General features: G+C 49.8%; 8 protein-coding genes across 8 annotated transcripts; 6 read left to right on the top strand and 2 right to left on the bottom strand.

Moving 5' to 3' along the window:
• Nucleotide 1: 1 nt before the first annotated feature.
• Nucleotides 2-4,036, top strand: N7468_008355 (uncharacterized protein; the record flags this gene model as incomplete). The annotated part of the gene is made up of 10 exons (XM_058477651.1): nt 2-123; nt 187-710; nt 769-872; nt 929-1,085; nt 1,132-1,245; nt 1,301-1,392; nt 1,442-1,853; nt 1,948-2,898; nt 3,310-3,422; nt 3,479-4,036. The coding sequence occupies 10 exons, from the start codon at nt 2-4 to the stop codon at nt 4,034-4,036; spliced, it is 3,147 nt and encodes a 1,048-aa protein (XP_058327996.1).
• Nucleotides 4,037-5,078: 1,042 nt separating this feature from the next.
• Nucleotides 5,079-6,424, bottom strand: N7468_008354 (uncharacterized protein; the record flags this gene model as incomplete). The annotated part of the gene is made up of 3 exons (XM_058477650.1): nt 5,079-5,555; nt 5,685-6,267; nt 6,390-6,424. 3 exons carry the CDS (start codon nt 6,422-6,424, stop codon nt 5,079-5,081), a joined length of 1,095 nt encoding a protein of 364 aa, XP_058327995.1.
• Nucleotides 6,425-7,200: 776 nt separating this feature from the next.
• On the top strand, nt 7,201-8,224 carry N7468_008353 (RTA1 domain-containing protein; the record flags this gene model as incomplete). The annotated part of the gene is made up of 3 exons (XM_058477649.1): nt 7,201-7,375; nt 7,433-7,977; nt 8,033-8,224. 3 exons carry the CDS (start codon nt 7,201-7,203, stop codon nt 8,222-8,224), a joined length of 912 nt encoding a protein of 303 aa, XP_058327994.1.
• Nucleotides 8,225-8,556: 332 nt separating this feature from the next.
• On the bottom strand, nt 8,557-9,628 carry N7468_008352 (uncharacterized protein; the record flags this gene model as incomplete). The annotated part of the gene is made up of 2 exons (XM_058477648.1): nt 8,557-8,925; nt 8,990-9,628. 2 exons carry the CDS (start codon nt 9,626-9,628, stop codon nt 8,557-8,559), a joined length of 1,008 nt encoding a protein of 335 aa, XP_058327993.1.
• Nucleotides 9,629-10,336: 708 nt separating this feature from the next.
• On the top strand, nt 10,337-10,693 carry N7468_008351 (uncharacterized protein; the record flags this gene model as incomplete). The annotated part of the gene is made up of 1 exon (XM_058477647.1): nt 10,337-10,693. One exon carries the CDS (start codon nt 10,337-10,339, stop codon nt 10,691-10,693), a length of 357 nt encoding a protein of 118 aa, XP_058327992.1.
• Nucleotides 10,694-12,056: 1,363 nt separating this feature from the next.
• Nucleotides 12,057-13,397, top strand: N7468_008350 (Mn(2+) transporter ATX2; the record flags this gene model as incomplete). The annotated part of the gene is given in 4 exon segments (XM_058477646.1): nt 12,057-12,087; nt 12,360-13,140; nt 13,159-13,273; nt 13,302-13,397. The coding sequence occupies 4 exon segments, from the start codon at nt 12,057-12,059 to the stop codon at nt 13,395-13,397; spliced, it is 1,023 nt and encodes a 340-aa protein (XP_058327991.1).
• Nucleotides 13,398-14,778: 1,381 nt separating this feature from the next.
• N7468_008349 (F-box/WD repeat-containing protein) lies at nt 14,779-16,829 on the top strand (the record flags this gene model as incomplete). Its single annotated transcript, XM_058477645.1, has 4 exons — nt 14,779-15,081; nt 15,169-15,806; nt 15,952-16,576; nt 16,635-16,829. 4 exons carry the CDS (start codon nt 14,779-14,781, stop codon nt 16,827-16,829), a joined length of 1,761 nt encoding a protein of 586 aa, XP_058327990.1.
• Nucleotides 16,830-17,638: 809 nt separating this feature from the next.
• N7468_008348 (putative C6 transcription factor) lies at nt 17,639-19,315 on the top strand (the record flags this gene model as incomplete). The annotated part of the gene is made up of 4 exons (XM_058477644.1): nt 17,639-17,756; nt 17,905-18,506; nt 18,571-18,695; nt 18,763-19,315. Coding segments are annotated over 4 exons (1,398 nt in total), but the record flags the coding sequence as incomplete, so codon positions are not given.
• Nucleotides 19,316-19,544: the final 229 nt, after the last annotated feature.

Genomic DNA, 19,544 nt, shown 5'->3' with positions numbered 1-19,544 from the left:
GATGTCATATTTGGGTCCGGCCACAGAGAGCGAGGGTCAGTCGCGCGCCGCTCCTGATCACCCGCAAGAGTCAGATCTATCTCAACCCCAGGCACTCCACAACAGCGAGGGATTCGATGAACCGTGAGTCCATTCGATTTCCTTTTCCATTCACCAAGCACTAAATGCTTGTGTACATTGCTGCAGTATTTCTTTCAAGCCGAAGCGACAGCGTCAATCCCGCTTCAGTATCTCAACCCTTTTCACAAGTACCGCCAGCGGTTCGAATGCAGGACTTGGGATTTCCACCGCCCCCGATGGAGCAAATGGCGATGCTTCCCCCCTAGATGCTTTCCCTCCGCCAGGATTCAATGGAAACGTCCAGTCCTCGAAAGATGGATTGCCCATGGATTGGTACGTGGAAGGCCCAGGTCGCCGTGTAGGCTATGACGACTTCACTGCAATCGATTGGATTTACGAGTATACGAAGGAGAGGCAGCGGAAACGCTTGCTTTATTCCGGTGGGCTTCTGGGACACGGGCGTCTTCTATTGGAAGCCAGCAATATCTGGTTCATTTTAATCGCAACTGGCGTCGCAGTTGGAATCATTGCTGCCTCAATCGACATTGCAACCGACTGGCTCGGGGATCTCAAGATGGGGTACTGCAAAAATGGCAATGGGGGAGGAAGATTCTACTTGAACAAAAGTTTTTGCTGTTGGGGACTCGATGGTATGCTTAAGTCATACTGCAAATGAAGTTTCATTCATACTAATAGAACGCCCCCCAGATCAGACGAAATGTCAAGACTGGACTCCATGGGGCAGTGCTCTAGGTGTTTCTTCCAAGGGAGGGCGATATACCATTGAGTTCATGTTCTATATCGTGTTTTCAGTATGTGCCTTTTTTTTCCCCCTTCGCCTTCGTCTTTACCTTTCTAACTTCTAAAGGTACTATTCGCATCAGCTGCTTGTCTCTTGGTTCGGAAGTTTGCCATATATGCTAGGCATAGTGGTATTCCTGAAATAAAGACAATCCTTGGCGGAACTGTGATTCGGCATTTCATGGGCCCCTGGACCCTCACCATAAAGTCACTTGGCCTAGTGAGTCTTACCTCGCACCGCTTTTAGCGCCAATTTACTGACCGAATCAGTGTCTCGCAGTTGCATCCGGCCTTTGGCTCGGGAAAGAGGACCGCTTGTTCATGTGGCTTGCTGTTGTGCTAATATCATGATGAAGCCGTTTGATAGCCTGTATAGTAATGAGGGTGCGCAATTATATATCCCCTTTCCCTTAATATAGACTAACATTCGAGTTCACAGCACGCAAACGTGAGGTTCTCTCCGCAGCCGCAGCCGCAGGCATATCTGTGGCATTCGGTGCACCTATAGGGGGTGTTCTCTTCAGTCTCGAGGTATAGAAAATCAATCGCGATGTCCTTCTTTTATACTGATGTTTTCTAGCAATTGTCGTATTACTTTCCCGACAAAACAATGTGGCAGAGCTTTGTCTGTGCTATGGTTGCTGCGGTTACATTACAAGCTTTGAACCCATTCCGCACCGGGAAAATCGTACTCTATCAAGTTACCTACACTCGAGGATGGCATCGGTTCGAGATCATTCCTTTTATTATCCTCGGTATAGTTGGGGGCCTGTTCGGCGCTTTTCTGATCCGTGTCAACATCAAGATTTCTCGATGGAGACAATCTCGATCGTATTCGAAGCCTCTCCTTGAGGTGGCAGCAATTGCCCTCCTATCGGCCTTGATCAACTTCCCGAACCATTTCATGAGGGGACAAAACTCGGAGCTTGTGCAGGCCCTATTTGCCGAATGCAGCAACGACACATTCGATCAATTTGGACTCTGCACTAGCGGTAGAGCCTCATTTGGTGTAGCAACCCTTCTACTTCTCGGGGCCGTTTTGGCTTTTTTTTCTTGCCTCTTTGACATTCGGTCTTGATATTCCAGCTGGTATTATCCTCCCGTCTATGGCCATTGGTGCTCTGTATGGCCGTGCTTTGGGAATGGTAGTTCGGCTGTGGCAGGAGACTTATCCCAACGCTCTGATATTTGCGAGGTGTGAGCCTGATATCCCGTGCGTAACTCCTGGACTTTACGCAATCATCGGCGCGGCCTCGGCGCTTGGCGGCGCCACTCGAATGACTCTATCCATCGTGGTTATCATGTTCGAGCTGACAGGTGCTCTCACATACGTGATTCCAATCATGATAGCGGTAATGCTTTCAAAGTGGTGTGGTGATATTTTCGGGAAGCGTGGTATCTATGAATCATGGATCCAACTGAAAGAATACCCATTCCTCGACCACCGTGATGATACGAACCCACCAGATGTTTCTGCTAGTCGAGTGATGACGACCGTTGATGACTTATCCGTGATCACCGCTACCGGTCACACGGTTGGCTCTCTCCGAGCCATGCTTAGCAACACCAGTTACCGCGGATTCCCAGTCATCACCGAGACTTCGTCTCCCATCCTTCTGGGTTATATCACCTGCAAAGAGCTGTCATTCGCTCTTACGTCACCGAGTTCTCCAAGCAACCGGAATCATTCAGATGTTACTCCAGTGTATTTTGTACATCAACCTTTTGCCGACCCCCTTGACACTCTTGATCTTCGACCATGGATGGATCAGACCCCGATCACACTAAACAGCAACATCAGCTTCTTAGTTGTGATGCGAATGTTCCAGCGTCTTGGTCTCCGCTACGTCATTTTCGCGAACAAGGGAATATTACAAGGCCTGTTGACGAAGAAGGACGTGTGGGCTGTGCTTAACGGCGTTGAGTTTCGGTGGCAAGAAGCTCTTCGAGGGGAGGATTTTCAGGGCCCTCAGAATGCTGAAGAAGTTGGCTTATTAGAAGGCGATGATCGAAGCAGTTTTGGGAACTCGGTGCCGCGTGATTCTCTTTGAATGGCTATTTGATTTTGCTGCTATGTACATTGACATTTCCTATTACAAGGAGGCTCTAACTAAATGATATCCTCAGCTGGAATTAGTGATCTATCGTAGCCACGGACATATTCCTGAGCCAATCCGAATCGTCAGCACGAAATGGAACATAGTATACGCCATGTTTATTGGATTATCAATTACCCTTACAAACCGATTAATTTTGTCTCTAATAGCACACTCCCCATACCCCACCATACCAAATTTCACCGTATTCTGCCAGAGTCTACCGCCTCTGACGCGATAGCTTATAATCGCAAATTCGCCGATGGCCTCTTCGCGATGTGCACATACTGCTCGAAATACCGGCAATATGATGGTCGACCCTTTTGAAGTGCGCATGCGCTTTACCACGCAGCTGCAGCACCTGAGTGCTTCGGTCACTTCATCACAGAAAGCGGCCCCTACGCTCTCAAATACCGCGATCTAGATGAAGACCTCCATTCCTGCATTCTGGAACAGCTCGAACGAGTATGGTGCAAGACAACCCTTCAATGCATTCGCAAATGACTGACAGACCACCCCAGAATAACATGAACAACCGAGCAAACATCATGTCCTTCATCGAACACTTCTGCGAAATGGCTACCAGAGAAGACCACCTTCCCTACGTGCGAATGATCCAGCGCGATATCGTCCGAATCGTCGATGCTGTAGTCCCGGCCGACGGGTCCGGTGTTGCAAACTTGAGGCACGTCCGACGGGTCCTCAGCAATATGGCAGCAAGATCCGTCCTCTCAGTTGCCACCATGACCGAGCTTGAAGCTGCCCTGAAAGACCGCGAGTCGGAGATTACTCATGATCTGGAACAAGAGAATGGGTCTGATGAGAACCCCCAGTCAAAAAACGGCACTCCCCGAAATCCCAAGGCTTCTGGCATGCGTCTTGACAAGCGACAGATCGAACAGCGCATTGAAGAGGACCGGGAGCGGAATAAGCGGTTGAGGGAAAGTATGTGGGCCGTGACTGGTGACTATGTCGAAGAGGCTCAGAATGAACAGGACGGGGTCAGCGATATTGGGGAGGATGACTATTCCAATGCTCAAGAGGAAGCTGAAAATCGCCGGACGGCTATCCCCACCTAGGTCGTACACAGTAAAAAGAGGCGGTGGTCTGGGTGGCTACTGTTCACTATCCTCCTCGGAATCTTGTCATTTTTTTCTTTTTTTTGTGTGTGTTTCAGCATCGTTTCGGGCGCTCATTTGCATATTCACGGCAGGTCATTCATGATTCTTACGGTTGTTTTTGGCGTTTTGGAACGAGATTAGCCGAGATACCATTTGCATAATAGACCTTCCTTCAAGTTACTCGAATCCCACCTCGAAGACCATACTGTCCCATGAATCCTTGGAACCGACTCATGTAGCTCTTTAATCGACAGCTTTCATTGGGAAAATTTTTATCGTAACTAGGCATCAGCCTGTGTCTTGACGCACACATAAGTCTGTGTTACTACTAGGAGTAACTTTCACACCCGAATGAAAATTTATCCTGGTACTACTAGTAAAAGCTAACGTCTGTTGCATATGCACTGGCACCAGAAGCCCGAGGATTCATTTGAGCGCGAATATTAAGGTATATACCAGTATGCGTAAGGAAATGAACAAAGCATACTCTATACATATAGGAACACATATTGAAATATAGTAGAGAGCTCTTATGAATTCAGAGCGTGCCTGCGATTGTTTACAAGCGCAGGGGGGGTTGGGCTGTTTTGACCTCAACTTTTCTTGGTTCCAGGCACGGGCACTTTTTAGCTTAGGCACTAGTGCGGCAGCTCTTTGTATTCCCATCGACTGACCAATATACTCCAGTTTCTGTATAATCCAATCATGTGTTTCATCAGACGTAGCAGCAGAGCTGCCTGCCATAGCCATTGGAAACAACAACGTGAAGACGCCATTTAAAGGAGGCGACCGAACCGTTGTCCGTTTCATTGGCTCCGCGTCAGTCCAAGAATACATTTGCGTTGATACACTCGCACATATCATTGCGATCATCTGCTCACAGATATGGTATGCACGCTGTTGTTGCTGAAGATGCATTGATGTTGGGGACTCCAGTCGTGCACAGTAGCTTAGGATCATTTCATTGGCCTTGAGGCGCCCCCAAAAATAATGAATGATATCAGAGGCTGACCAGGAGAAATTGTAGCCCATTCTTTTCCCCATATAAAGAACTCCCCATATCATCGGTCTTGTCAAGGACAAAAGCCCATTTTTGGGGGAGCTTTATCTTCCATTCTTCAAATTCGGAGTCAACGCCCTGAATCAATTGGACGGCAGTATCAGGGTCGCAATTCAGGTTATCTCGTAAGTATTGATGAAGTTTGACAAACCGGACCAGAATATCGACGAGGTGAACGGCCGGGAGTTCATCAACGGCAGGGGAAATGATCGTGTCGTGGGTATAGTCTCGTAGCTCCGCTGATATTGATCCCTGGTCGAGAAAATATTTGATGATGGAAATAAAAAAGAATTGGATATTTGGACGTGAGTGCGAAGATCGAAAGGCCGATCTGAATGCATTGGACTGCATTAGAGCTGCAGCACCTTCGACATGCGTTGCCCACGCATCAATATTGCCGTTGCTGCAACAAGTCATCTGGGAAAGTAGGGCAAAGGTTAGCCACAGGTGAATTTAAGATGCGATGAAGACGAATCACAGGGCCTAGATGGCCATAGTACTGGGGCAATCAAAACGCAGGCAGAGAATAGCCACTGAGACACATACCTCGTATAGCGTGAGCATCATAATAAGTATAAATGTATGAGACGGATGGGCACCATCAGGGTTCTCCACTGCCTGTCGCGTATACCTGAGAGCCACCACATACTTCTCCTGCGAGGCTAGCCTCAGCGCACGGTCATGCTTGATGTTCGCTAGCGCGGCGAGTCCAACTGCCACCACTGCATCCCGTATAGACAGCTCATCAAAAACGATTTGCAATAGAGGTGGCAGCTCTGAGACCTCAGTCAGGTTGGCACTATTTACTCCATTGTATCGGTGGGTAAATCGATCGAAAAAGAACCTGAGCCCTTGCTCATCTGCGGACGAGGAAACCACGGCGGGGAGGGCAGGAGGTTCCCGGGTTATGAGCTTCCGCTCGGCAGCCTCTGAGATTGGAGGATTTGGCCAGGTGATAGAAGGCCAAGAGTTAGGCAAGATTTTGTCTTTGCACAGGTCGGTCCCAACCTTCTGACGCTCTCCCGCGCGAGATTTCGCTGTGGCGGATCGCCGAGCTGCTCTATCAGTTTCGTCTCGGAAGAGCAGAGCCAGCACATCCCGATACCCGCCACATTCTTTCCCCGCCCTCCTGCATTGGGAGCATACCGGTTGGCGGCGATCGCACTTTAGAGTAGTTAGATCAAGCAAGATGATGGGCCCGTTGTGGACTTGCCTTAATTCGCCTCTCGCGACAACTCTCGCAATTCTTACTCGGACGTCCGTAAAAAGGCATTGTAATGGGCCATGACCCCTTGTCGTAGCGGACGTAGGAGGTTTCCAAAGAGGTAAAAGAACCGTGAAAACTTGCTTAGCCTGGAAGGTTTGTCATCTTTCAGGTCTGCTTGAATGGAGGCCAACGCGCAGGCATATATCAGTGGGGGTTTTAGCGTGAAGTTCGATGGAGCTGAACCGCAGCTGCCGACGTTCATTGGTTTGAGGCCAGTTAGCGCCAAGGGGGGTTATGCGCTATTCCCTATGGAGTCCCTATTTCGCCGTTTAGTGTCGACGACTTGTGCTGATCCATCCTCCACCCGCGCGAAAAGCTGAAGTAAATGAGGCTGTGTAAAGCTGTTGCCAAAATTCCCGACTGGAACAGAAAAGACTTTATTGAAGATGTCAGCGGCTTCGGGCTCTTCGCAGCTCCTGAAGGATCCAAATTCGGATACCCATGCGTGTAGGACCGACCCCCAGTGGTTTCAATTGTCGAAATGCCGTCCACGAAACTGCTTCCTTTTTAGGTGATACCATGCGAGCTCCACATGGGCTCCCAACCCGTGCGCCCCCATGATGAAATCTGATTGTTATGTATTTTCCTCCACGAGTATCTATATAATTGCTTGCCTCATCCCGAATGTCTGGGTCATTCGCCAACTTTGCAAGCACATCTACTAGTTCTATTATTACTGGTACTTCTATAACCTTCTCGATAGCAAAGCTATACTCTTCTATTATATTGTTCATACCTTCTGTCGATCATCAAATCACGGGGGAAAAGGGAATTGAGAAAGCTGTTCAGGTTATCATGGGCTTGTCAACACGAGCCCACAAGGCCGGTACTTCTTTCTACCGCTATGATCCCTCCCTCGCCGTCGCTGTCATCGCCGCTGCTCTTTATGGTATTGCATTTATCTTAACCGTGATTCAATGGATTCGGTATAAAGCTTGGGTGTGGGTTGTCATGGTCGTTGCCTCTGGAAGTATGTTTGCTTGTCCAAATTGATCTTTTATATTTCTAACTCAGTGGGGACATACAGTGGAAGCTGTCGGATACATTGCTCGCTGCTTCTCAACCCAGAACGTGACAACAAAATCGACCTATGTTCTTCAGTTTGCCCTGATCATTTTAGCACCAGTCTTGATGGCAGCTTGCTGCTACGTAGTGTTCAGCCGCATCCTCTTCCTCGTCGTTCCCCTCCAATCGAGAACGTTCAAGTTATGCTGGGTGCCCCCACGGTTCCTCACATCCATCTTCGTTGGATTTGATATTGTGGCTTTGCTCCTTCAGCTGGTGGGTGCGCTCATGATTACTAGCGTGGACCCGGGCGATACATCCGGACAGGATAAATTAGACCACGGAAAGTCTATCGCGATGGTCGGTGTCATCATTCAATTGGTGGCATTTGGTTTCTTTGCCATCGCTGCCGTCCGTTTTAATTTTACCTCGAAGAGGTTTACGAAGAGCTTAGAGGAACGCTACGAGACCATCGGAGAAAGAAAGTATGCCATGGGGGACGTCCTCAAGGACAAAAATTGGCCTGCATTGCTGCGCGTCGTGAACTTGTCTACCGTTCTTATCCTGGTGAGTCTATTTGCTAGGCAAGAAGCCCAGGCTATCATTTACCAATCACAACTAGGTCCGCTCTGTCTATCGTCTGATCGACTTTACCAAAGGGAACACTGGATATATCAATGACCACGAATGGGTCCAATATGTCTTTGACGCACTGGTGATCTATCCTTGTGTGGCTCTCTTCATCTACTGGCACCCGGGACGTTACCTGCCCTACCTAGGCTTCGTCCTCCCCAAACGCGCCAAGGAGACTTAAGGTGTCATTATATTTGGTAAAGTTTCTTGAATTCCGTTACTCTGTATCCAGGCTTTCTTCGTTTATTTATCGCATCATAGGAGTTAGCTTTGGGGCTTTCTCTCCCACTATGTTATCCGAAGTGATGAGCTTGGAATGTCCTCGAAAGCTGCCAGTTTTGCAAAAACTCAGCTCATGATTCGAATTTCCGCGCTCGTACAGTCAGCTCCTCTTGTACCGATTATTTCCTACATTATTAACATCTCCAATACACTACTGGCATATCACAAAGTAATCTAACCGTCTCCACTGCGACCTCACGATATGTAAGCGTTGTCCCTTCTTTTGGTCGCTTAAGGATTTGAGGCTGAGTTCTGAAGGACAGTTTCTTCTGGGGTGAGATTAGCCCATTTCCAGCACCCATCCCAGAGCTTCTTCTGTACTTCCTCTGCCATCGCTACCTTCGAAGGAGTGCCTTCCCTCGTGCCAATATAGTAACCTCTTTTGCCTTTGAAGCTTGGATCGAGACTCAATGTAGCGAGATCCCGACCAGCATCCCGAGTTGTCCGAAACTGTGAGGTAAAATACTTCAGAGCAGGCATTAGCACATTAATGAGCGCAAAAAAGCCCCTCACAGCTCTCTTCTGTCCGGCCTGCGAACGGGAATCCGGAAGGCCGCCTGGGTCCATTGCTGTCACTGTGATATTGGATAGCTTGGGATCCTGTGAGAGTATTTAGTTACTAATGGCTCTTCTCAGTCACTATAACCACTCCAGGATGCTTTACCTTCTCAAGTCTTTTGTTCAAATCATAGAGGAAAGTGATATTGGCAAGCTTAGCGTTTGCATATCGCTGAAATCCTCTGTCGTGGATCAGATCCGATGGGTCTGCGTCCGGTGTAACAAGCTTGTCAAAGTCCTCCGGAAACCCAGCCACGAGAGACGAGATCGGATTCGGAAGGTCAAAGTGAACAATTGATCCAAGCAGAACGACGCGTCCCGATTTGACATCCATACTGCCGAGCAGTTTAAGAACTAACAGGTAGTGAGACAGATGGCCAACCTGGAACGTGGCCTCCATGTCGTCCACCGTGAACTTTTGGCCGGATTCCAACGACCAGGTGAACGCGTTGCATATGATCGCTACTATGGGTGGAAGCTCTTTGGAAGCAATTCGTGCTGCGATGTTGTCTGCGAATGACCGTGTGCTCACCAAACTACCCAGGTCAATGCTCTCAATGTGAGCTTTGGCCTTGGGATACCTGGCGATCAAGCTGGCGAGTTTCGCTGTGTTGGCGTCCTCTTTCGTGGATGTGTTTCGTACCGCGGCAATGAGAGTATACTGGGGATATGACTTGAGGAATGCCTCTACAAATCCCAGTGCTAGAGAGCCATTGGCTCCTGTGATGACGACTGATCCACCCATTGAAATACGCTCAAAGCTTATCACCACAGGATCGGAGTCGCTCAATTTCCAGTTTGAATTCTGATGAACATGGGAGAAGAACTCCAAGCGTCAATGGGATCCGTATTTATATTTACAAAGCAGAATGATCACCCACATTTACCAACCTGCTTTGGAATCTGCTTATCAGACTCCTAGGCTCCGGAAATTGGGATACATTAGTATTAGTACTCCTTCTAGATCTGGAAGGTTTACAAGTAGATACCATCGCTGCTCTTAAACAGGGAGGAGTACACGTGCAGCTTCCCAAACTGGGTTGTGGCCCACAATGATTAATTACGAGTGGTTCCCTGCCTGGCAACAATATAGGTCCGAAGACACCTTGAAGGACCATTGAGATTTCTCTCATAATCGCTCAGTGGAAACCGCCATGAACACTTAACAAACAATGAATATAAGATAAATTTCTCGGCCTGATGGACTGAACTTAATCCGGCGCTTTACCGCTTCTAGGAGGCGTAAGTCTTGGCATACAGGATGAGGCCAATAATGTACTCTTATATTGATCTCCACCCACTATTTCTCGCCTTCAAACGCCCGTGGGCGGCTCGCCGATAGATTAGTCATGGGGCGCCTTGTCGCGAGGTAGTTATTTACGAGTTATCACGCAGTTTACTTCTCTCCTGTATTATTCCTTACGAATAAAATTGACTGCTGGTAGTCTCCAGAATGGCGTCGATCCAGTTCGTTCTTAGTGTACCCCATCCCGGAGGCACAGTGGGTATTACGGACGCGCAACGGAGAGCGGCCCATTCGCATGCAGCTCGCATACGACACGCTAAGGCGAGACGGTCGAGGACCATACACCACCAGGCTCAGAAGAGAGACACATCTCAGAATCTGGAAGGAGTGAAGGGTGGGACAGATCCGCAAAAAGATACTATCGACCTACGAATCTGCCGCGCTCTCTCTGCAGGCCGGAAGGACCCGTTCATGAGCTTTGCATTACTCTTAAGCCCATTGGAGCATTGGCTGTTTGACCATTGTAACTGCTGCCCCATAAAATATCTTACTTGGGTAGTCTAATATCTTTCGAACAGATGTGAACACCATTATTCCGCTCATGCGTTGCGCTGAAGCTGACGCAACCTTTTCCAATCGCATGAAGACGCTGTGGATTCCACATGCACTTGCAGAGGAGAGCCTCATGCACGCTATATGTCTTGCGTCATGTCGTCAACTAGCTGTTTCCTATACGCATTCAGAGGAACATCATAGTTCTTTCAACCGGCTGGCTTTCCAATATAAGCTCAAGGTGTTGGCCTCCTTGAGAGATGATATTGCACTTCAGGCACCCAAATTTAGTGACTCGGCCATAACCAAGGCTATCATGCTATCTTATGATGAGGTGAGATGAATTTTGGGTCAAACCATGCAAGTGGGAGGTCGAGGTTTGCTAACAATTTATAGCTTTATGTCAATGATTCTACAATGCTCGAGAACCATGTTCGAGGAGCTGTGAAAATGGTTGAGCTAAGGGGTGGCCCTCATACCCTTGGAATGGAGGGCATGATCGCACACCTTCTCAGTAATCTGCTGAATAAATTTGGGAAGGAAATGCATATCTTGCAGGCGATTCATGTACCATGGTATGCGTTACCCGATACAGCCCATGCTTAATATACCTGAGTTATCTGTATAGATATTAGAAATCAATCATTGGGCTGGCGCCCTTATTTCGCTTGAAGACCTGAGATCCCGAGTTTCTGAATAATTAATGATGTAAAGTATGTAAGCCAATTAGTAAACTCTACATCTCTTCAACTACTAGCATCTCTTTTGTTACCGTTGCTACCAATCGATGAAACCCTCTATTTTTCTGTTTATATCTCCCTTTTTTGAATAACCAATTAGGCTACGTGAAAATGACTGGCAGAGAGTCAGTATCTTGCTCCTATCTCCGTCTTCATCATACATGCGGAGTGATCGGCGGTATACTCGTCCTGCAGCATGGATCATTTGTCCGTGGTAGGACAACGGCTGCGAGAAGCAATCATCCAGTGCGGGAATTGCATGCCCCTTTAAAAATATAGCATATAGCAACCAAGAAGGCGTATTTTCCAATATTGGCAGAACCATTACATCCAGGCACAAGCTTGAATGCTCAAGAGAACCCCTTCAAAGGCCGAATTCTGGCCAGGGACGGCCCTGTTGTCCAAATGGAGCGGGCGGTACCTGAGACGTGGGTCCGAAAGTCGATTTGCTGCCACTTACCACCTTTCGCTCTTGGCACCTTCATCTCCCCTTATCTTCCCATCCTGCACCCCTTCATTTAGAAAGGGCCCTTCTATTCCTTTACCCGTTCGGGGCACCATGATTGACAGTCTGTAAAAGCCCCGAAGTCCCGGCTCAAGTGCGAAGTTGCGACGTTCCGCAACACAAGGCCATCATGGAGGGACTGTTTACTCTGCTCGCGCTGAGTATTGTAATGGCCGTGACGTGAGTTACAATAAACCCCGAAGAGCTGTGGGTTTCCTCTTTGTCAACGGAGCATGCTAACGTGGCGCTTTGCTCTCCATAGATCATTTGTCGTCGGCTCTTTACCTCTCGCATTTACCCTATCTCCCTCCCAACTCCGATTAATATCATCCATTGGCATGGGGGTTCTGGTGGGAACGTCGTTGATTGTCATTATACCCGAGGGCATTGAGACCCTTTACAGCGCAAACCCTGCCAGCCGAAAGAGCATCAGTACACGAAGCGCCGCCATTGAATGGCAACCGCAAGGGGGGGCCAATTAGCGCCCCAGTCTTCGACCACGAAGATCCAATACCGCCAACAGAAATCCCTGTTTCATTGCTGTCCCTCGAAAGCAATCAATCGCCTGAACCAGTAACTCTGCAAACCCGCAAAGAGGAGTCTACCAGCGGCAATGCTAGCAAAGAAGAGAAAGAGGAGGAGAAGAAGGAGGAAGAGGAAAGTTCGCCGCACGCATGGGTCGGCATCGCCCTTGTCAGCGGCTTCATTATGATGTACCTTATTGATAAATTACCTGAGTTCGCATCCCCGACAAAGGCCGAGCGCATCCCCTACCATATCTCCCTCGACAACCTTGGCTCCGGTTTGCGACGAGGCTCTTCACCCATCCGAGACGGAGGATTGCTGAATGGTGGTCACTCCAGCTCGCGGCGCGGTCACAGTTTTGCCACGACGACGGGCTTGGTAATCCATGCGGCGGCAGATGGAATTGCGCTGGGTGCCTCGAGTTCGGATACCGGGCTGAGCTTCATCATTTTCTTGGCAATTATGGTGCATAAGGCGCCTGCATCCTTCGGGCTAACCTCGATCCTTCTCAAGCAAGGACTGTCGAGCCGAACTGCCAGGGCCCATCTACTGATTTTTAGTCTGGCAGCGCCTGTGGGTGCCTTGGTGACCTTTCTCTTCGTGAATATGGTGGGCTCTTCAGGCGGCGACGGGTCGAGTGCGCTGTGGCGCACTGGAATGTTGCTGCTCTTCTCTGGCGGGACATTTTTGTAAGTGTCACTTTTGAGTCTCGTCTATCAACTTTATCCTTGGGCCTACGATTTGCTAATTTATATGTCTAGGTACGTTGCTATGCACACCATGCAAGAAAATGAGCCTGGCTCGTCCGCACACGATACCCATGTGAATGGGTATGGGGACTCCCGGGGAGTCCCAAGATGGATCGGACAAATCCATGAGAGACTTGATTGCTTCCGTTGTCGGCATGATTTTGCCGCTGTTTTTGCAGATTGGTCATGCCCACTGATTCGTCTGATGAGGATCATTTCATTTCATTTTTGTTTTTCCTTGCTTACCCTTGCTGGCACTTAGACAAATCCGCCTTGATATGGCGGCGAGATGTTGCGATGTTGTGCCCTTGGGTTAATTTCGAGCTCCCTGTCCGCTCTCATTTCTTTCCCTTACGCCATGGGTTAAATATCGGAGCATATACCCCTTCTTTTTGGCATCTGTTCGCAAATTACGATTATGTTTTGGAGAGCCGAGTAAAACCATGGGAGGAATATCATTATGTACGATTTGTATTCCAGGGCAGGTCATCATTGCATTTACTTTCCACGATGATCACATCGACGTAGCGTGACGTTCGTACTAGTAGCTCTCTATATAAACGACAAGTGCCCCTCATATGCGCAGGTCACGCTCATATGTGAATCACGAGTGATGGCGCGTGTCGTCAGTCTCGTCAGTCTGAATCATCACTGGCCTCATGCTGGATCCATGGTCCTGGACGAGTGGCCGAACCGCCTAACCCAAGGTATTGGAGCATCTATAGTTCGGCATCGACATCTTCCCCGAATCGCACCCGTTGATCCTGGTTGGGTTGCCGAGCAAGATTGGCCGATATTTGTCCGCTCTGGGGAAAGGGGGACGGACGGTTCCCAAACGCCTCACGGGTCCACGCGCTGGTGGCTGCAGGGGCGTCTCTCTCTGGTATTTGCCTGACTTTTGCTGGGGTTGCCTGACTTGCCTAACTTGCCTTTTCCCCTCTTCGAATCCCGAGACAAGGATGCTGCAAGCAGAAAACGTCGAGTGTTTCAACCTGTAATCGGAGAGTGGAGAACACGGGGGAGCTTAGCTTTGTCAGAATCTCGAGGTCACGACATTCTTCTTGGAATGTCCCTTTTCCAGATCCTTTCTTTTAGGGGCGAAAAAAAAAAGAAGAAAAAAACGTGGACTATTTAATTCCTGGAGTTCTGATTAAAGGAAGCATTTTTAATTCGGGAGGACTGCAGCCTATCGCCATAACCCCTCCCAACCCCCCATCTCCAACCGCCCGTCCCGTTTAGGGATCTCCTTCTTCTGCTCGGTCATCCGCACTCATCGCCTGCCCTTAACCCCCCTCATCCCATATCGGCTTTCGATCTCCACTTCTTATGCCCGCTTCCTCCAATACTCGTGAATAGGGGGAAACAAACAAAATAGAAAAAGGAACACGGCAGATTCCAGGGGGATACCAGGAAGAGAAGGATCGGATCGGGTCACCGCGATGGATGCCCAGGGCTTTGATATGGCCGATGAGTCGTCAACAATGTCCGACCAACTGGAATCGCATTCACCACCCTCGAATCGTGACTCTATCTCCAGCTTCGCCAGTAATTCAGGCCGCTCGCTTAGCGCTAAGAAAAATGTCACCTCGATTCCCGCAAACCTCCTACCCTCGGCACCCGCATCACCTCCCACGCCCGCCCCGAGTCCAACCCCCCCATCAGCGCCCTCCGAACTGGCACTCGTCCGATGACGAAGAGAGCAATTTCCTCCTCAACCTTCGCATCCATTTCAGCACACTCTCCAACTCTCAGAAACAGAAACTTCTCGAGGGCATCCTGGACGTCTGCGACAGCCCACAGCTGAGTTTTGTTTCGAGCTACGTTGGCCCGCGCTTGCGCAAGGATCCATTTTCGGTCTTTCCCAACGAACTATGTCTCAGGGTATGAATGCTTGGAACCGGGATTTGACTCTCGTACAAATGAAAATGAAACAGCACGAACTAATCCGGGGACTTCTCTCGATTCTAGGTACTATCTTTTATCGACGACCCCAAGAGCCTCGCACGGTCCTCACAAGTATCGAGGCGGTGGCGTGAACTCTTGAACGATGATATTACATGGAAGAACCTTTGCGAGAAGCACGCTTACTCAATACGCCGCATTCCAGAAGAAGATGCCATGGAGCCGAGTACCCCTCGCTCTGTAGAGTCTGTTCCAGAACCAAGCGTTCCTAGTGACTCTGAAAGTCGCTTAGTAGCATCCAATGAGGCTGCTGTCGAAAGCGCCCCCAGACTTCCCCGCACCTTTTCTGGAGAGTGGCTTCCCTCGATCAGCTCCTCCTCTCGCAGGCGTCGAACCAGGCCGGTGTCGTACCGTTCTCAATTTAAGCAGAGGTACATGGTTGAATCGGCTTGGAATAAGGGCGGGCGATGCACGCAGCGCCATATCACGCCTGACCAGGGCGTGGTCACCAGTTTACACTTGACTCCTAAGTACATTGTGGTTGCATTGGATAATGCGAAGATCCATGTGTATGACACCAATGGAGATAATCAAAAAACCCTACAGGGCCATGTTATGGGCGTGTGGGCCATGGTTCCGTGGGACGATATTTTGGTCAGCGGAGGATGCGACCGAGAAGTACGAGTATGGAACATGGCGACAGGGTAAGTTATTTTTCGCTGCAATATTCATATATGGTGGGCGAAGTTAACCAAAGCCAGTGCTGGAATACATTTACTTCGGGGGGCACACATCGACCGTTCGGTGTTTGAAAATGTCCGATCGGCACACAGCCATTTCTGGATCCAGGGACACCACTCTGCGAATATGGGATCTCGCCTCAGGTACATGCCGTAATGTTCTGGTTGGGCACCAAGCTAGCGTGCGATGCCTTGCGATTCACGGCGATCTAGTTGTTTCGGGAAGCTACGACACCACTGCCCGGATATGGAGCATACCCCAGGGCCGCTGCCTTCGGACTCTCTCTGGTCACTTCAGTCAAATTTACGCGATCGCTTTTGACGGCCGGCGGATAGCTACAGGCAGCCTGGATACCAGTGTGCGAATTTGGGATCCACAATCCGGCCAATGTCACGCTATCCTTCAAGGTCATACATCTCTAGTGGGTCAGCTTCAGATGCGTGGAGACACTCTAGTGACCGGTGGTTCTGACGGCTCCGTCCGGGTCTGGTCACTAACTAAGATGGCGCCCATCCATCGCTTAGCAGCCCACGACAATAGCGTGACCAGCCTCCAATTTGACAATACTCGCATTGTCAGTGGTGGAAGTGACGGTCGGGTGAAGGTGTGGAGCTTACAGACGGGCCAGCTTCTACGGGAACTTTCTACACCGGCCGAAGCGGTGTGGAGGGTTGCCTTTGAAGAGGAAAAGGCGGTCATCATGGCTAGTCGATCTGGCCGAACAGTCATGGAGGTACGTTTTAACACCCTCAATCCAAGTCTCTTGAGATTCCTTTGCTCATATATACTAGGTTTGGTCATTCTCGCCGCCTCCCGACGATGATGAAGAGTATTTTGCCATCGAAAGCACTTCAAGCACGCCAGGAATTGGCTCAACCCATGACGACGCTTTGAAGGCGTCATGCCGATCTAGAGCCCTTTACTCCGACCCACCACCTACTCTCCCTTCAGGCAGCGATGCAGACCAGCCGATGCCTGATGCGTGATCCTCCCTCTGGACTCTTTTGACGACTACTTGCCTCCGTTCCTTATAGCCTACCATCTAACGAAGTCCGATATCATCTGGTTTTTGCGTTATCCCAGCGGCGTGGGCTTTGCCCCACTTGAGCATTTCCATCATCTATCATCTATCATCCATCAGCACTCGTCATCCTAGGAATGAGCCTGTGGCGTAATCTACGGCTACGGAAGCCATAGTCAGTCCAATAACGGCTTGTCATGGCATCCAGAGCTGCCCTCCTGGTATCAGCTCATTTCGTTCATTCATTGTCCTTTTATTTTCGAGATCCCTTCGACTCTTTTTGTTTTCTCTTGGTTATTGCGGCCTTGGGCGGCCGAAGAATTTGTTATATCCCTCATCTCGCGGAGTTTGCGACCTATTGTGGGAGGTTGGCGATGATCTAGCGGCTGTTTTGACTTCTTTATTTCGGAGTATTGTGCCGTATTCGGTGATACCTGGGGGTTTTCTAGTGAAATTTCATCTTCCCAGAATCATGCTCCCGCTCCCACCTGCTTAGATCCTCGTCGATATGTTCTGTATTCTGTACTGCTCATGGTATGAATATAGTCAATAGTTTCCCGGAACACAATCATATCAGCCCATTGAGAATCTCCAAGATCCCCCTTCCACAAGTATGAACTCCGTCCATTTTGATATCGAACCATTTCCCCGTCAGGTTGCCCGAGGTTCCACTAGGAACGCTGACTAATATTCTCCTGAAAAGCGCGGAAGAGACGTAATATTAGCCTTGATCGAGAGCAGAGGAAGTCTAGATCAGAGCGCCAGGCATGAACAATGGTGTATGGAGGCAAGCCTAGCACCGGGTGTCACCTTTGTCGCAAGCGGAAGATCAAGGTAAGCACATGCTATCGGCGCATCCACTCCGAACCCTGCATTACCCTTAACATACCTCGTACCCTATGCAATAAGCCAATGCCCTAATAGTAGAACAGTGTGACGAAGGCCGCCCCGGGTGCCGCAACTGCGCCGTCTACGGACGGCCATGTCCAGGCTATCGCCCAGAGGTGGTTTTTCGCAATGAAACCCCGAAAGTGCAACAGCTGGGCAGAAAAGATACATCCCCGCCAACAATGGCCAGACCCCATCAGATACTGGATCCCTATCAGATGCATCATCGCGCATGAGCAGTGCATCCAGCTCTAGCTCGTCACTCGATCTAATCAGCATCCCCGATGCAACCTGGCTACAGCGTGCAATATGTTATTTCTTTGACCAATTCACCATCAGTCCCGATTGCGAGGGGATAGGCCACATGGACTACCTGCCGCCGCTGTATGCGCAGCTTGATCCTCGGACTCGGGAACCGTCGGGGAACTGTCTTCAGTGGGCAGTTGATGCGACGGCGCTCATGGCTTATGCGCAAGGGTTGAGTGCACCTCCGCTCATGCACCAGGCGCGTCAGCGGTTCGGAAAGGCGCTGCGTAGTCTCCGCGAGGCACTGATTTCGCCGACTCAGGCCGCCAAGGATGAGACATTCGCTGCTATGCTGATCTTGTCACTGTATGAAGATATCAGCGGCGAACGCAATGGTCTCCATAGCTCTCATACCGCTGGGTTTGAATACTTGATGAAACTTCGGGGCCAGGGGCAATTGGAACATCAGCGTGGTCGTGACATGTTCAATTTTGCATATGTTCAGATGGTGAGCGCGTTGTTTCTTGTTCAAAGGCAAACTTTTTTTTTAGTGTGCTGATGATCATATATAGCATGTGGGAATCCTGGCCCTGGGCGACAAACCTCGCGATAATTTAGACTCGGTCCTCGAGGGCCTGTCCAATAGCGACGATCCGACAGAGCGGTTAATGCTAACAACATCCAAAATGCGACATCTGTACGTGTCTATGCAATCAGCGCCGAATCCCCCCCGACCAAGCGGCCATCGAAGGATGGATCCATAGTGCCCGGGACATCGACCAGGAAATATGCGCTTGGGGAATGAGCCTCCCTGACCGCTGGCTGCCCCTCGTCGTCTACTCCGCCCAAGGCGAACAACTATTAACTTACCATCATGGCGTGCACGGCGTCACCTGGCTATACTACCGAGCGCTACGTATTTTGCTACAACGACAGATTATCGGGCTCAACAGGACACTCCTCTCGGTCCTTGCACAGAAGAGCCAGCACAGTCCACCAGATGATCCTCCTTGGAGCAGTCTCCAGGTCGACGAGAGCAGTCTGGAAGGGATTATCAAAGAGATGACGGCGGATGCCTGTCGCAGTATACCCTTCTGTTTATCGCAGGTTGATTACCTCGGCCGCCCCCTCGGCCCCAATCATCACAGAAAGAACATCCGCGCGGCCCAGTGCTTCGGCCTGGTCTGGCCACTTTGGTATATCCTGACCAATGGCATGCCCAGTCCGACGCAGGCGGAGCAGATTATCTCCGTGCTTCATCATGTTGGGCATAGCCAAGGAATTCATTTAGCTCTGGTCCTTGCTCGGAAAGTCGAGGGTATGCGGGGGGGGTATAAACGAACTGCGCAGTTTCCCTGGCTACGGAGTATAGGAATTGAGGACCTCCGGAGGAGAATGCATGGAGACCTTTTGATTGGTCTGGCGCTTGGGAGTTCATAACCGGGTTTTTTTTTGGGTATTGCACATGTTTGAGTACAAAACTGTATTAATGAATGTACAGTGGAGCTGGGTCTAGCCAGACCATGACGTCATGAGGCTGGACCTG

This window comes from Penicillium chermesinum, assembly GCF_028974085.1.
Source record: "Penicillium chermesinum strain IBT 19713 chromosome Unknown utg000006l:1.0-2335141.0:1.0-2336784.0, whole genome shotgun sequence".
NCBI classification, from domain to species: Eukaryota; Fungi; Ascomycota; class Eurotiomycetes; order Eurotiales; family Aspergillaceae; genus Penicillium; species Penicillium chermesinum.
The sequence above is the reverse complement of the archived record's forward strand: the minus strand, read 5'-3'. Positions and strand labels throughout refer to the sequence as shown.